The following is a 15,992-nucleotide window of genomic DNA, read 5'->3' on the forward strand; positions in this document are numbered from 1 at the left end:
GCCGGCTGCAACGAGGCCGCAACTTAAAGTCGACGTCTTAACAATGCAGTGGAGCAAGTGCTCTCCAGCAATCGAGTGGCATTCGAGTCGCCGTCAGCTCAGGCGAGCCGTTGCCATGTCCATCTTGGATGTTTTACAGCCTTGGCATCGACGGTGCCGTATCCATATCAGGTTCACGCCATGCCGAGGCATATCTCGATAACGGGACGTCGATTCGAACGAGTGCATGAGCTCGGACTTTGTGGCGTGGGTGGCGTGAGTTTGCCCGCGCCATGGCGGCGCCACTGGACGCTAAGGTCCGTCCATGTTGGTGCTGAATATACACAAGCCACGCAACAGCAAATCGTTCGCCCCGACGGATGCAATCCTTTGCCTTCCACGTATGGTCGACCTGTCGTCCGCCGCAAAAGTCCATCCACTTCGTAGTGCACATCGCTCGCCACGATCGGCACGCCATCGTATCTCGGCCGCGTTGAAAGAGATTCGCGAGAAGATTCCACGTCCTCCGTCGTTCCAAGCGCTTGACGACGTGGCAGGCGTAAAGACTGCAGGCTCGCCGCAACCCGTATGCCGGCGCGACTCGAGCTCTCTCTTCCCTGATGGATCGCCTTAAACCACGTGCCAACGTCATTTTGCACCAACCCCGTGGCAACGTCATGCTGTCAGATGTCGGCAACTGAGTTCAGCTCGGCCACCTACACCCATTACGCCGACGACTTCGTCACGTCTCTGGGGGAGGTGCCTCCGCGATGCCCACCGAACACTCGATGGAGGCCACCGTGGTACTCGTGCACCAGCCCTGGCACGCAACTCAATCGACGCGCGAAGAACTCATTTGACAACATTTGCCCACGATGCTGCGATGGATCGAGAGGTACTGGACAGTCCATGTCGCGCCCGAGTCCACCGACGAGGTGGAGGCCGAGCGGTATCTGGTCGTGGTGCCGACGGGGGTGGCTACGATCGCGCCCGTCAAGTGCGTCGAGTTCAGCCGATGGCATCTCCTGGTCACGTCATGCTTTGCCATGTTTGCTGCTGGGACGCTTGCCGCGTACGCCATCCTTGGCGATGCCCTCGACGTGCACTTTTACGCGGCCAAGACGGGCGATTCCGCCACTGTGTTGTACCAGACGTACATTTGGATGGGACTGTGCGCAGCAGTTGCGGGGCCGTTCGTGGAGCGCCGAGGTCCGCGCATTGGCATGGTCGTTGCCACGGCGATGCTTACGGTTGGATTCACCCTGGCGCAGCTGGCTGTCACGACAAAGTGCCCGGCGTTGCTTTTCATCGGGTCCTGCCCGACGTCTTCCAGACGTGGCTGACGACAGCATTGTAGGTATGGCGGGTTTTGCGGCGGCGGGTTTGGAGTCGAGATTGTGTCGACGATGGCGGCGTCCCAGAAATGGTTTCCCGACATTCGCGGGTTGACGGCGGGAGTGTGCATGTCTGCGTTTGGCATGGGGAGCTTTGCCGCGGCGTGCACGTACAATGCGATATTGCATCGCAAAGGCAGCGACGAAAGGGCTGCAAGTGCACGGCACCTCCCGTTTGTGTTTTCGTCAGCAGGTCTGGCTGCGTTCTTCCGTCCCCCTCGCCCAGCTCACCGCTTCCACTCGCAGGACTGGTGCTCGTGCTGCTGTCGATCGTGGCGACGCTGGTGATCCGAACGCCTCCAGTTTCCTTCACCATCAATGGCCACGACACCCACGGCGTCCCAGCCGGCAAAGCGCCGAGTCCATCGCTTGTCCAGGACGCGTACCTCAGGAACGGTTCGTTCCAGCCCGTTGCGACGCCATGGGCTCACGTCGAGATCGTTGTAGGGATGACGCTGGTCAACTACACTGCCGTCCGAGAGGCGGTCGATGGCACGGACATGGCGTACTTTAAGCAAGTCAAGGCGCTGTCGCTCATGCAGTGCATCTGGTCGATCGACTTTTTCTTCCTGTACGTGGCGTTCGCGGCCAGCATCATTCCCGCGATGGTGTTTTCGAGCGAGCTCGTCGAGCTCGCGACCGTCGTGTTCCATCAATCGGTGGAAGCGACAAACACGGCGCGCGTCCAGGGCTTGAGTACGTTTGTGTGCATGGCGTCGCTCACGGCGTTTCGAGTAGTCGTGATCTTTGCAGGCCAGCTCGTGATCCCGGTCATGTCGGACTTGATCATTCGCATCTTCTACGCCAACCCGGCATCCGCTCGCAAGATCATGTTCTTCGCCGTCCTCAGCGCCCAACTCGGGTCGATGGTGGCCCTCTCGAACGACCACATGACGTTCGAGTCCGTGAAAGCGCTCGCGTTTACGTTTGTGTTTTGTTCGGGCGGGAGCATGGCGCTGATCCAGTGCTTCATCACCGACATGTTTGGCGTGTATCACGCCGGCACGATGTACGGGCTCATCGTTACGTGCTGGTCGTTGCGCGCGGCCATCGTCGGGTATGGCTTTGCCGATTTTCACGTGTCCCGCGAATCGTTCCTGCGCCAAATGCAGTGGATGCTGGTCGTCGTGGCGATCGGGTGGGTGGCCCTCTTGCTCGTCCGGACCAACTCGATCGATCGGTTCTTTGACGGGTACAAGTATTCGATCTGTGGCAAAGTCGTGGTGCAGTTTAGTTTTGCTCGCCGCACGCCCCACGGCAAACCACACGTCGACAGCGATTCCGTCACGGTGGTGGCGCCGTCGTCCGGCGACTGGAATGGGTACACGATCTGGGATGGCTACGATGAGCTCCGAACGAGTCATGCCCACCAACACGAAGCCCAACAAGCGTTGTAGATTTCTAAGCCTTGAATCGATCTCTTTCTGGTAGAATTGCATGAAACAACTTCCCCTGACAAGTCGAGTCCACCGTGTAGTTTGTGATTTCCTTGGTAAGCCAAGGGGGGGAGGCGGCACGAAAGCTGTGCCTGCAGGTTGTGGATCAAAACACGTCAACCAAAACACGACTTCTTTGAAAGGCAGGGGGGCGGTGGCCGTTCGGCATTCTTCCAAACAGGTCAACAAACGGCAGGGATCGATAGAGGCGATCGCGGGTTGTGCGCTTGCCATGAAGCTGGTCTTTGCCGCCGCGGCGACCATGATATGCGGCTGGCCTCCGTGATACCAGCCCCGTCGTCCGTCGGATCTAGTGCGTGCAATGTGCTCTTTCGCCCAAAGCAATCGACGTTGGCATCAAGCCGCCGACGATCTCCATTGCCATCGTCTCGAGCCATGAACCTTTCATTGGCATCGAACCGACTCGACCGATGAGGCATCTACACAGCTATCTCTGCTCACCAACCATTGGAACAACGACGTTCGAGGTTACATGCAATTCACAGCACCTCCATGATGCCATTATCGTCTTGTGTTACGAGCACACGCCCCCGTTCCAATAAATTGATGCCACCACAAGATGCCGCGATGCGCGTAGGCGACCTTGGCACAGAGTGGTGCGCATGCCTCACGCAGTGTCATGGCCAATGCAAGTGTGTGTGTGGCTGTGGCGTCATGCTGGAATGGCGAGTGAACGACGGTCGGGGGCTTTGAGTCGTCTCCGCTGGCCACAGCATGAAGTCGTTGTCGGAAAGGGAATGCGCGGCGCCGGGCGCGGGAATTGTCACAACGTCATGGTCGTCCAACGCGTTGGTGTTTGGATGGAAGGCGTATTGAAACACGATGCGGCCGCAGATGGAATACTGATACCCGACGAAGAACCGGTCCATCGAGTTGGTTCGAACAAACACGAGAGCCACCCATCCGACCAGAGCCATCCCAACCATCCATTCGAGCTGGAGCTGAAACGACGCCGCCGTGACTTGGAAGGTCGAGAAGGCGTACCCGACCAGAATCGCCCGTAAGGACCAGCACGTGAGCAGGAGACCATACATCGTGCCGGCATGGTACACACCAAACATGTCGGTGGCAAAGCACTGAATGATAGCCATGCTCCCGCCGGATGCAAAGACAAAGCTCAGTGAAAACACGCGGAAGGCCGTGAATGCCATCGTGGCTTTCGGCGCCATGACGAGATAGACGACCTGGTACGTCAGTACGAGCATCAAGACAGCTTTGCGCGCCAAGGCCGGGTTGGCGTAGAAGATGCGAATGAAAGCGTCCGATATGAGGGGAACGACAAGGCGCCCGGCGGCATTGACCACTACAAGCCACGCGTGGTGTTAGCGCACAGAAATACCACGCGGCATGCGCATACAGACTCCGGTCGTCATGAGCGCGTTGGTCGCGTCGATCGATTCGTGAAACACGCCCGTGCAAATGTCGACGAGCTCCGTCGACAGCACTTGAGCCGGGATGATTGTGGCCGCAAATGCCACGTACAGGCACAAAAAGTCGGACGAAAAGATGCATTGGAGCAGCGACAGCGCCTTGACTTGGGCAAAATAGTGCATGTCCGTGCCTTCCAATTCGCGCTGGACGACCGAGTAGTTGACTAGTGTCATGCCTAAGCATGGATGAGCCGCCGCACGACGACTCGATGGGACGGATGGCCCACCGAGTTTGAGGTACTCGTCTTCGATATGTTTGGGGTCCGGCGCCTTGGTCTCCGGGACGCAGTGGATATCGTGGCCATTCACAGTGAATGTGCTGGGCGGGGTCCGAATCACGAGCGAGGCGAGAACAAGCGCCAAAACGATCGCGAGCCCTGCGATTGTATTGTTCAGAGAGAGGCTGCCGTAGGTGTTGGGGTGTACCGTTGCTCCAGAAGATGGTCGGGACGTTTGTGACGTCCGTGACAGGATCGAAGAGACCTCGACGATGCAGGAGCTTGGTGTAGATGGCAGTCCACATGGCATTGCCGACGCCAAAGGCAAACATGAGGACGCCGGAGACGAGGCCGCGCAGGTCGGGGAACCACTTTTGAGTCGCCGCCATCGTAGCAATCAACACCAAGCCAAACCCGGCCCCGCAAAAGACAGCATACCTGCAATCGTAGAGGTCGTTTGGGTCAACACCGATGACCTCTAGTTCGTACCCGACAGTGAGGAACGTCGGGCTGAACGCGCCGACAGCCAGCTGCGACATAACGAAACCAACCGCGATGACGACGGTCCCGGCAGTCATGCCGAATCGAGCCCCCCGCTTCTCGACGAGCGGCCCGGACACAGCGGCGGACAATCCCAGCCACACATACGTCTGCAGCTGGATCGACACAGACTCCTTCGTCTGGCTCCCGTAAAAGTACACGTCCAGGCCGTCGTAGAGCGAAGTAAACGCCAAAAGCGAGCCGGTGCATAAGTTGGCCAGGCTGCACACGGCAAGAAGCCACCACCGCGAGAACTGGAGCCGCGGAAACCAGAAGTACGTCGTGCCATCGAACGTGGCGACAAATAGCCACTGGTCAGCGTCGAGCTCGGCGACGGACTTGGTGGGAACAACAACTTTCCAGTAGTTGGTCACGCAATGTAGCATCGTGGAATGGGCAGACCGCTCGGAACGGGCCACTCGGTGGGGAATCGAAAACTGAAAGCGACAGGGTGGTCCATGCCAGTTGGTCCAGCGTGTGGTGGCCGTACAAGTGTGTTCAGATGCTGCCCCTCATGAGAGCCCATGCTTCGATCGATGAGATTGCCACGGATGCGACGAGATTTCTCGGAACGTTCGGCTCCTCTGCACAAGATCGATAGTCGAATTGGATCGCGAGTCATGTTCAGAAAGTACCGACATGCAATTCATGCTGTCATTCGCAGCATGCACGCCTCAACGACGACAGCCAACTGATTGTCTGGCTTGTCTTTCTTCATCGAGAAATGGCAGGAATGCATTGGTCGCCATGTGCAATTCGATGCCCGAAGTGGGCATGACGACTCGCGCGAAGTCGATTTGCGATCTCGTTCCTGGTGGTGACCGCCCCGAAGCATGCGATGGCTCGATACTTCAGTTTGTTGTTTTATAAACACAGTGTTGTCAGCCAGGAGGTCCAACCTCGGACTGGATCGCTGCCTATTCCACGGCATAAGGGCATCGTAGCTGGCGGAAGCGCCAAGGTCCTGATCGATATTGCTGTCTTTGAGTGCGTCGTTGTCGATGCGGCGGCGGTGCAAACGTGCATAATTCACTAGGACGTTGCCACAGTTCGACGTACTTGGACCCGTAGCAAAACCATGGGACGCCTCACAAGTCGTTCCGCCATTCCATCGAAACCACGTCGTAGGTCTCTGCATCCCGCTTCCCTCATCTTGACGTCGTGCTTCCCGGGCGATTCTCACCATGGACGTCGCATGGCGCGACCTTTCAGTTGTTGTAACCGACGACGCCGGCGTATCGAAACCGTTCGCGTGTGCCGTTCGCGTGTGCCGTTACACTTGTCGAATGGTGCGAAAAAGGCCTTTGGTCCTTTGCGCCTCCTCCACATCAAGCAGACTCGCCATCGACCGTGAGTACCTCGCCTACTCTTGGAGCTTTCTCTCACCAACGGCCAGGCCCTTGTACAACCGCACTAGTTTTGGCGTGTTACTTGTCGACATGGTCGATGCAAGCTCCTGGAGCGCTGGTCTACCACCTTGCTCGAAGTCGATGGATTGCCAGACGAAATATTCGACAGCGACGCGTCCTGGCCATGTTTGAATCGGGGGGTTCGCCCGCCGTGTGTTTTATCATCGAGCTCACCAAGTTGCCTTGGGCGATCCGTGAGCTGTGCACAGAACGGTTTGAGCTGTGTCGAACGAGCGCCACGTCGACGGCGAGGCGGAGTACAATAACTGCGGCGAATGACTTGAGGACGGTTCTTCGCAACACGGTCTAGGCCGCGTCCACTCGGGCGTACCAAGACACAAGGGCCATTGCCATCGAAGGAGTCTTGCGAGAGCGGCAGGCGGCAAACAGCGGCCTCTCCACACCAAGGCTTTGTGTACTATGGACGAAGTGGCGAGTACAGCCTCGTGCAAAGGACCCGCACCACGCGCATCACCTCGAGCACGATGGGCTTGACTTTTTCAAGCCGTCAACTTCACAGCGCCGCAAGTTGACGAGCTTGGGCTCATTCACAAAACATTGGACCAATTGGCCGAACGGTGGTGCGTCAGCGATTCAGCGCCCGTGCAGTGTGGCTTTTGCACCCGCCAAATTTCCACGCGGACAGCCAGCTCATGTCGTAGGATGGAGACAACTTCCTGTGCCTGGAAAACTCCCACAACCTTTCCGCGCCATCCACTTGACAAACTCTGAGCTCAAACTGCTCATGTTCGAAACTTGGCACACCCACATACTGCGGCATTCACCTTCTTGGCGTCTGGCACACGAAGTTCATGTTGATGTCTACGCCATCAAAGTTGAAAACCTGGCGGCATGGGGGGATTCATTGCCCATTCCGTTGGTCACGGAGGTCCCACGTACATGCAGCGTCGGCGCCTCGATGTCAGCTAGGACGTCGCTAGTGATGTCCGACATTCTTCCCGTGCTGTCGAGCCGGCGACAATGCGAACCTATGGGTAGTATCAACGATTACGCAGGTTGAGGAGGATGGCGTTGAATGTAACCCATGGGTGCAATGAAGAATAAGCACTCCACGTGCTCCAATTGCTCAGCCCACCGCGACGACGCTTCACGACGCAACTGCGTTCTTGGGCTACCTCACCAGCTCTGGCCATGGCAGCGTCTCGTACATAGGGGCCTCCTCCGTAAATTGACGCCGACAACTTCTACTGGGCGTCCTTCACCATGACTGCCCTTCACGTCGTGCTGGTCGATGAATTCAACCTCAAGCTATGCTGGTGCCTTGTCGACGCACGTAGATGGTCCCAAGATGGACGTCGATGCTACTTCGCAGCGACTTGAACTCGAACACGTCGTCGCGAACGCCGGGAGTGGGCTGGATCGTCTCGTCCATGCGTTGAGCATCGAGAAAGCATTTTGTTGGCACGATCGCATGCCCAAACGGTGTCGGGAGCTGTACGTGGGCCAGGCCGCTACCTTTGTCATGTTACTCAAATTTGACATCGACAACACCATTGAGAGCCTGGCTGGACTAGCCTTGACGAGGGTTCGGTCGCTGCTGCTCGGTTACAGCATCTTCATGGGTTTCCAGCCGTTCGACTTGTGTGGAGCTGGCTGTACGTGATCAAGTAGACTGTCGGAAATGGAGAACTCGCTCAAGATGACATCATCAACACGTCGACCAGGGTCGACATTGTTTCCTGTGAAAGCGGTGGAGATGCCCACAACTTTTGGCACGTGCGCTCGTTCGGGGATGCAATTCGATCATACTGGCTGTTGCAGTGTTCGCGGGGCTGCTATCGATTGTCGCGAGTCGTAGGCGAGTGAAAGGGGCCAACAAGTTGGAGCTGCTTCATGTCGCTGGGGTCGTGTGGGTTGGCCACTGATCCTCCTCGGCGGCATCGTAGCGCTGTTCCTTCGGATCAACGCTCCAGTTCGAGTCGTGGGGACAACTACACTGGCTTCCACCTGATGTCCTGAAGATGTACACCCAGCAGTACACGCAGCTCTATGCGCCGATTTCAACGTAGCTCGTATGGCTGGACCCGCCATTCTCGCGCAGGCTTCTCCCATCGTCCACCTCCGTGGCGTCTCGATCAAGTTGCTGCTCGTGTGCGAGACTTTACGCATCTTGTGGTGCCACAAGCATAACAAGCTATGCATACGCTCACGGACAAAGTCGACTCGATCGAACGCGCGGGTGTCGTTGTTGCTCCGTTCTGGTGCCAAGTATGGACAACCACGACATTTCTTTCATGGACAGCGCTCCTGCACGAGTTTCCCTTTAGCTTCATGGCACATCGAGGACGTTCGTTTGATTTGGTCGGATTGCATTGTGGGGACAGATCTGCACGAGTTGCAACTCGATGTGTTCCTGACTTCCGCTCCAGCACGTTGGGTTACACACGAACGAGGAATTCGATTGCATTCATGGGGACTGGAGACATCGAGTCATGCCAACGTCATGATCATCCGCCACGTTCATCTACAGTCTTGTCAAGCGGAGTTGGTTGAATCCGCACACATCGACGTGGGTGGGTTCTCGAGGCGCCGAGACAAACGCGAGCGCCGTGTCAGATGCGATATACGTTGCCTTCCACACGTGGTTTGAGTACGTGTCTTGGCGATAGCTTTCGCCGGGCTGCAGCACAGCGTATTGGGTCTCAGTTTGGTCCGAGTCGACCCATCGGATGGATAGCACGCCGGGCGTGCAGTTGGCAAACTCGAGCACGGTCGGGATCGAGTCGGAGAGATCGCCGGGTTGCATGGGCTGGAGGTTGGCGCCAATTACAATTTGATTCACGCCGTGGATGTCGACGACGCTATTGGTGAGCGGCGCGAGGAAGTATGCGAGCGGTTCTTGAGTGTCCGAGAACGCAATCTTCCACGAGTGCTGAGAGATGGTCGGCTGCTCGTACCGATGGCCGGGTTCGATGCGATTGTAAAAGTGCTCGTCGCCTTCATAAGCGACCCACACAATGTCGACGGCACGGGAAGTGCTGTTGATAAAGACAACTGTGGTGTCTTGGCCGCCGTCTTGCGAATGGACTTTCACGAGCCAGTCAACTGCAGTTATGTTAGCGTCAAAATCTCCAGGGATCGAGAGAAACAGGTACCTTTGGTGGCCACGGGGGCCGCCACCACTTGAACGGGGGCGTCGATAGGAACAGCGAGTGGGGCTACCTCTGGCACAGCCGTGGCGATCTCCTGACCAGGTGCACTGGATGACGTCGCATAGTCAAACCCATGGGACAACTTGTCGTGTAGAGGGACTGCAGCTACTGGCGCGGGCGGCGGGGCTACGAGTCCTTGAATGGCTTGGATCGGACAGGCCCCAGGGGCTATTTCAAATTTAAGCGAGGAAGCTCACATCAAGCATACTAGTACTCACCAAAGCCAACAAAGGGTGGGGATTGCTGCAAACGCATGTGCAATGGGCGCAACGATCCTGCGGGCTTGCCAGACGCACTCAACAAAAACAGCGTTGGGAGCTCCAAGAGCGCACGGGCACTGGTTTGGACCTGCCCAATGAGCTCGCGCTTCTTCTCCCCATTGTCCATGTCAAACACTTGAGCGAGGAGAGGGCGGTCGAGGTCCCCATTCGCCAGACGTTGGAGGGTCACAGTTGCTTGCTGCCAGACAGGGTTTAAGTTGCCATCGATGACCTATGCGGTCGTGGTAAGGGCGATGCGTCGTCAGGGAGATTGTACTTCTGTGCGAAAGGCAGGCAAGAAGCTCCCATCTTGCACCATGCGCCCCAAAAAGAGCACCCTATTTCAACAACATTTGCGTTTGAAGTACAGAAGCGGACGGAGGACAATACGGGTCGGATTTGTTGAACATGCCGTCCAGGTTGGTGAGGTCCTTCGCGGACCACTGCATGACGAGAACGTCCAATGTTGGGTTCATGAGTTCGGTTTGTACGTAGACATTGAGAGGGGGCTGCTCCTTCTTGAACAACCCACGAGCGCCGCCCCCCGACGTCCGCAAAGTCGTGATCTGCGCCAAGTTGTCCACGAGTTGCTTCACGGGCACTTCGACAATGCCAAGCAGGTCTTGATCCTTCAGGCTCTTTGATGACGATTTCTCTTCGTCATACACTTCGATCTTGAGAATTTCGCCGCCCAAAGGAGCGTCCACTTTGAAGCTTTGTAAGAACGATGGGTTGGGGACGTTGTGGATCGTCTCTGTGCGACCGACCGGGGCGCCTACCCGTCAAGGTCACGTCGAGCATGCGCACAACGACGACTAATTATATCGAGGTACCGTTCAAGTAGAGCACAATGAATGCGTCCGCCTTGGGTTTCAACCCGCCGACGGAGAATTGCACTTGGAAGCTTGCCATCTTTCCACTCGCCTCGCAAAAAGATAAATGCGATCAAGTTCAAATTATGTACAATTTTCCGGATAAAATGGTATTTCCACATTCATTCTGGAGATTGCAAACAAGCAACGCAGACGCTTTCTGGGTCGCTGACTTCATTTATCCGGGCGTTCCATGAATTCATCGAACCCCGGGTCACTCGACCGCATCCTACACACATTCGTGCATTTCATCCAATCGCAATGGTGGACTGCACAGTCACTTGACCCATACAAACTGGTATATATAAAATGGCACAGCCTACTCTTTCTTCCGTTTCTGCGCAGACTCGTCCGTGTCGTCGGGAGGTGGTGGCGGCGGCGACTTGACATCGTTATGCAGCTCTTCGCGCGCGCGCTTCTTGCTCTTGATGGATGAGTCTTCCTCACTCATGCCACTTTCGTCTTCTTCGCTCAAGGTCGTGTCGTCGTCCTTGTTACTGTCGTCCTGATCGTCGTCCCCTTCAACGCACCCGAGGTACTCGACCGAGAGTTGCGGCTCCACGAGCCATTTGGACGGCTCTGGGTGTTTCGTGCGTGGGGATGGGGCCCACAGCTGCGCGACTTTCTTCTCCACCGCCGCTGCGCTGTTGGACGGCGATGCGAGCGGCGTCTTGCGTAGAACGCCGGACGAAAACTCCATCCAGAACGCACCTTCGCCTTCTTCGTCAAAGATAGGTTTCGCTGCTGTAAAGTACGCGCCTTTCTCGAGCGGCGCGTCCAGCTGCGACTGGTACAGCGCCGCGAGCTTTTGGCATGCGTCGTCTGTAGCCATGTGCTGCATTTGCTTGAGTAGCAGCGTCACAAGCTTGTCCATTGTAAACAAAAAGTACGACGACGACCCCATGAGGCTGCGGCAACAGTCCTCATACCTATCCTCTCATCAGTACGCCCCAGGCGACAGAAGGCGTACCGCGGGCTCTCGATGGACTGATCGATCAACGCGTACAGCTTGGACATGAAGGCTTCGTAATCGCCGGTCTGGCTGTCCACTTCGGCTGACGCCACGTGATGCGCATGAGCGAGCATGGCGGCCGCAGGGTTGATTGTGCGACGATTACGATTGCGCTTGGCCTTTTCACACAGCTCCCGCGCCTGCTCGAGGCGGCTGTACAGGACGTGGTAGAGCCGTACAAATACAAAAGCTGCTTCGCTAAAGAATCCACGGGACACAGGCGCTACACCACGTTTCGATGACCCAAGCAACAGGCATAAAACTCCATCGTACCAGAATCGCGCTCGTCCGACACGACCACGTTGGGCGGGAAGTCGGCAGCTTCTTGAATCGTCAGCGAGTCGACTTGCACGTATGCGACACCGATGGGCAACTGCACCGTTGCGATGCCGTTCGTGGTGTCGATGGCTTTGATCATACCCTCGCCAAAGTCGCACACGACCTCGGTACCTGGCAGCAGAGACTTGGCCTTGGACGCAGCCACCGTCGACCGGACCTAGAAGACACATGTTTATTCACCCCCTTTCCCATGCACCCGGATCGATGCGGCTCTGCCAGACATCGCGTACCGGCTTGCGTTTGAGCCACGACTCATCGAGTTGGAAGAACGGGAAGAAGAATTGGGTCCAGATCTTGCTGATTTTTTCCTTGTCGCCAGCCATCTTTTCCGCCGCGTACGTGAGGAGGCCAAATGCATCCTTGTGGATCTTGGCGGCCGGGAAGGCGAACGTGGCGGCGGGATCCTTCTTATCGAGTGCCTTCTTGGCTTCACTAAGAAAGTGCTTTGCAGACAATGCTTTCTTGTCCTTTTGCTTGAAGTAAAACGACGAGTGGTCGAGGCTCTTGTGGTAGTTCTTCTCGTTCACGTCCTTCCACTGTTTGTTCAGGTCCTGCCGCGCCCGCCGCCACTCTTCGTCCTTTTGCTGGAGACGCTTCAAGATGACTGGGATTGCGCCAGCGGGGTGCTTGGCCAGCAGTTCGAGCATTTGATGGCCTGCGTTCGTTCGAGTGAGGGCATGCCACCATGTATCCGCAGGAAAATCCGTACCAGCTTCGCCGTAGATGCGCGAGATCGCATTCAAGTGCGTTACGCGCAGCGTTTGCTTGTCCAACACGTAGTTCCATCGAGTGTCCGACGAGAGCACGGCCAACTCCTTTGCCAGCGGCGCCAAAATCGCAATCGTGGCCGCATTCGCATCGATCACCATGTCGATTTCAAATCTACACGCATTTGTGTCAGATATGCACATGGCGGTCGCATCGACGCACCGTTCGTCTTCGCACTTGAACAGCGCTTCTTCGTACTGGTTCTTCCGCATGCTCTTGAAGCTAAAGTCTTCCGACCCAGTCGGGACACTCACCCATGCGTCGTTGCACACGTTGCGTTCCATGGCGCTGCGAAAGCTACAGGGCGGGAGGGGATAACTTGCCGGCAGCGCGCGGTAGCTCGGGGTGGCGCGGCGGCACTGGGACAGATCCGTCTCGGCGAGTGGAATGAACGGCCAGATCTCGCCACCCGAATGATCTTTTGCTTCGCCGTGGGTCTGGAGGAGCGCGGTAAAGTCGGCAATTACGTCCGTGTGCCGGCCGAGGAGATTCTTGACCATCGTGAGGAGGTCGTCGCGGCCGACAATCTCCTGGGCGTACAGTTCGAGGCACTTGAGGAACTCGCGCCAACTATCGCGTGATGGCAAGACCTTCTTGATTCGTTCAAACATGTTCCACTCGCTCGGGTCCATCAAGGTTTGGTTCATCGCGAGGAGTTCGCGGCGCGGTGTGTCGGACGCGCTCTTGTGTTTGCGCTTGAGGTCGTACGTGGCTTTGTTGCGGCCGCGGTCGCGCTCCTTTTGGACTTTGGATCGACGGAGCTCGTCCTTGTCGTCTTTTATGGATGTGGGAAGAGACGACGCCGGGGCGAACGGCTCCTTCTTCACTTGGCCCACGTCTCCCTTCTTCACGCCTTTTTTCGACTGTTTGAACGGCAGGTTGTCCGTTTTGCCGCCGCTTCCGCCGCTTTGCTGGGCTAACTTGGATTGGCGCAACTGCGCCTTCTCGGCAGCTTTATTCAATCGCTCCTTGGCCACCTCTTGGACAGCGTCGGGAAGGAAGAACGTAAATTCTCGCAAGAGGTCGGGGTGATCACGAAAGAGGAAGCTGACTTGGTCGAGGACTTGTTTGATCGAACCCTGTTCCTTCTGGTACGTGTGCAGGATTTCCAGGAATGCTTTGTACGTCTCGGGCTCGTCAGCGAACCGCTTCTTGATTGTGGTCACGTAGAGGATGGCATGGTCGAATTCGACGGGTGGCGGAAGGCCCTTGGCTTGGGCGCTTGCTTGCTGGGCCTGCTGCTGGTTCAGTTGCTTGGACGAATTACTCGATGGTTTTTTCACGGACGACGGCTGGTTGGTCTGCGCCGAATCGGAGGGCGGGATGCTCACAGGTGGTGGGCGGAGAAGGCTCATTGAAGACGATGAGGTATTGCCATTCGACGAGAGCGGAGGCAATGTCGCAGTGCCGTTGTTTCCATTGGGAGGACCACCTGGACGCGCTTGAAGCGGAGTGGACGGGACGTTTGCCGCGGACGACGGCGGGGGCTGGGGAACCGTGTACAGGTCCAGCGACTCCGGTCGAATGCGATACCCAGGCGGAAGGAACGTGTTGAAGCCAAAAATGAGGGTCGGGTGTCCCTTGAACAGCTCGGACACGCGCTGGATGACGCCAGGGGTGTCGATACTGTCGACACAGTCAGCATGCCAGAGGTCAACAAGAGCAGCACGTACGTTTGGGACTTGAATTCCTTCATCACGTCAAGAAACTGGTTGTACACGTCGGGTTGGTCGCCAAATTGTTGTTTGACCTGTTGGCCCGCATGAGAGAAGTGTCGGAGAGGATGAAGTACCTGGTCCAAGTACAGCAACGCGTCTTCAACTCGCAACTCGCGAAGGGGACGAGGTAGGCCGCCTTGAGCACTGTTATTGTTTCCTGGCGACGGTTGAACAGTGACGGGTTGCGGTGGCGCTGGCTGTTGAACGACAGACGACTGCTGCTGTGGTTGCTGCTGTGGAGGTCCGGGACGAGAAATATCGGTAAAGTACGGTGGATAGTCGCGTTGGTGCGGGGTGTTCATCTGCATTGGCCCTGAGCTAAAAGGAGGAGGGGGAAGGCCACGGTTGGGCACTCCAGGACGAGACTGCGGCATCGCCGCCAACGTAATGTGGGACGACTGCGGCTGTCTGGGAAGCGGAAGTGGGTGGTGCAGCGAATGCTGATGCGGATGCGAGTGGCCGCCGTGGAGAGGATGCGGATGTGTATGACTTTGCGATAGATGCGTCATATGCTGGTTCAACAGCGACTGGGGTGCTCCAAGACTCGGGACTTGTACCCCATTCGACGATGACGACTGGCTAGATGTCGATGGTTTCGGCGCCATCGGCACAGACGACGAGGACGATGTCTGGTTCGGTTGGTTGCCACCGGGAGGAGGCTGGCTTGTCGGCAGCACGTTACTTCGTGGAAACGACGGCGGGTTGTATCCTTCCATCGATCTCGTCGCCGCACACTATCCGAAGTGCTTCAGCGCCCGCAACTGGGAACGTCCGGATATTGCTATCCGTATACCGGATAAGAAGAGCGGTCGGTTAAGTACGCTTTCTGCCGGCGTATTAAGTACAATCAAGTGGAACCAGCTATCCATGGCAGGGGATCCTCGCCAGCTCATGGGGGGAGATCTCGACCGTCTCTATGTACAAGCCGATGCACCGCATTCGGGGTTCGATAGCGCGTTCTTGGTGATGGGATGAGGTCATGACGACGTTGAAGTCGTACTTCACAAGGAAGCGAATTGGAAATTCAATGTGGAGATCCGAATGAGGCTGCTATTTTGCATCGATTCTAACTTGTACAAGATATTTAATACAAATATAAAGTATAAAACTGCATCCTTCATGGGATAAAGTTTTTCAATACGTGGCATCCTGTCGTGCGAGGAGGTTCTTTGGCACGTCCTGGGCCACCCAAATGTCGAGCACTATTCCTTCCGCATTTCAGCCTGAGGCGCCGTTTGCCCAGCACGTCGGTACGAGGTCTTGTCGAGAGAAGCAAGGCTCCATGACCTGATGCTTTCAGAACGCAGCATCGACTCGGTCCGCCCATGTCCTGGATTTCCTCTGAGCGTTTTTGGTGGCGATGGCATGCATGTCGGTAGGAACAGTGACGTTCGGACGTCTGCACATTTCCACAAGTGCCACG

At 56.8% G+C, this 15,992-nt stretch overlaps 4 protein-coding genes across 4 annotated transcripts; 1 reads left to right on the top strand and 3 right to left on the bottom strand.

Annotated features, from left to right (window-relative positions):
* Nucleotides 1-854: 854 nt before the first annotated feature.
* H310_10385 (hypothetical protein) lies at nt 855-2,800 on the top strand (the record flags this gene model as incomplete). Its single annotated transcript, XM_008876761.1, has 4 exons — nt 855-1,291; nt 1,337-1,566; nt 1,620-1,769; nt 1,821-2,800. 4 exons carry the CDS (start codon nt 855-857, stop codon nt 2,768-2,770), a joined length of 1,767 nt encoding a protein of 588 aa, XP_008874983.1. The 3' UTR covers nt 2,771-2,800.
* A 503-nt stretch (nt 2,801-3,303) lies between these two features.
* Nucleotides 3,304-5,404, bottom strand: H310_10386 (hypothetical protein; the record flags this gene model as incomplete). The annotated part of the gene is made up of 5 exons (XM_008876762.1): nt 3,304-4,133; nt 4,188-4,436; nt 4,488-4,637; nt 4,687-4,916; nt 4,968-5,404. The coding sequence occupies 5 exons, from the start codon at nt 5,402-5,404 to the stop codon at nt 3,448-3,450; spliced, it is 1,752 nt and encodes a 583-aa protein (XP_008874984.1). The 3' UTR covers nt 3,304-3,447.
* A 3,508-nt stretch (nt 5,405-8,912) lies between these two features.
* On the bottom strand, nt 8,913-10,772 carry H310_10387 (hypothetical protein; the record flags this gene model as incomplete). The annotated part of the gene is made up of 6 exons (XM_008876763.1): nt 8,913-9,493; nt 9,544-9,768; nt 9,819-10,092; nt 10,138-10,198; nt 10,251-10,635; nt 10,694-10,772. 6 exons carry the CDS (start codon nt 10,770-10,772, stop codon nt 8,913-8,915), a joined length of 1,605 nt encoding a protein of 534 aa, XP_008874985.1.
* Nucleotides 10,773-11,013: 241 nt separating this feature from the next.
* H310_10388 (hypothetical protein) lies at nt 11,014-15,309 on the bottom strand. The gene is made up of 8 exons (XM_008876764.1): nt 14,644-15,309; nt 14,525-14,601; nt 13,014-14,477; nt 12,793-12,965; nt 12,314-12,738; nt 12,018-12,240; nt 11,703-11,967; nt 11,014-11,661 (listed from the first exon to the last, which is right to left on the bottom strand). The coding sequence occupies exons 1-8, from the start codon at nt 15,283-15,285 to the stop codon at nt 11,052-11,054; spliced, it is 3,879 nt and encodes a 1,292-aa protein (XP_008874986.1). The 5' UTR covers nt 15,286-15,309; the 3' UTR covers nt 11,014-11,051.
* Between the last annotated feature and the right edge of the window lie 683 nt (nt 15,310-15,992).

This window comes from Aphanomyces invadans, assembly GCF_000520115.1.
Source record: "Aphanomyces invadans strain NJM9701 unplaced genomic scaffold supercont1.26, whole genome shotgun sequence".
NCBI lineage: Eukaryota > Oomycota > Saprolegniomycetes > Saprolegniales > Verrucalvaceae > Aphanomyces > Aphanomyces invadans.

Bases quoted from the DNA above. Each gene is read 5' to 3' on its own strand.
- H310_10388 (XM_008876764.1), bottom strand. From the start codon at position 15,285: ATGGAAGGATACAACCCGCCGTCGTTTCCACGAAGTAACGTGCTGCCG. The intron at 12,966-13,013 runs GTGCGTCGATGC...AAATGCGTGTAG, and splicing joins TTCAAGTGCGAAGACGAACG to ATTTGAAATCGACATGGTGA. The intron at 12,739-12,792 runs GTACGGATTTTC...GAACGAACGCAG, and splicing joins GCGCATCTACGGCGAAGCTG to GCCATCAAATGCTCGAACTG.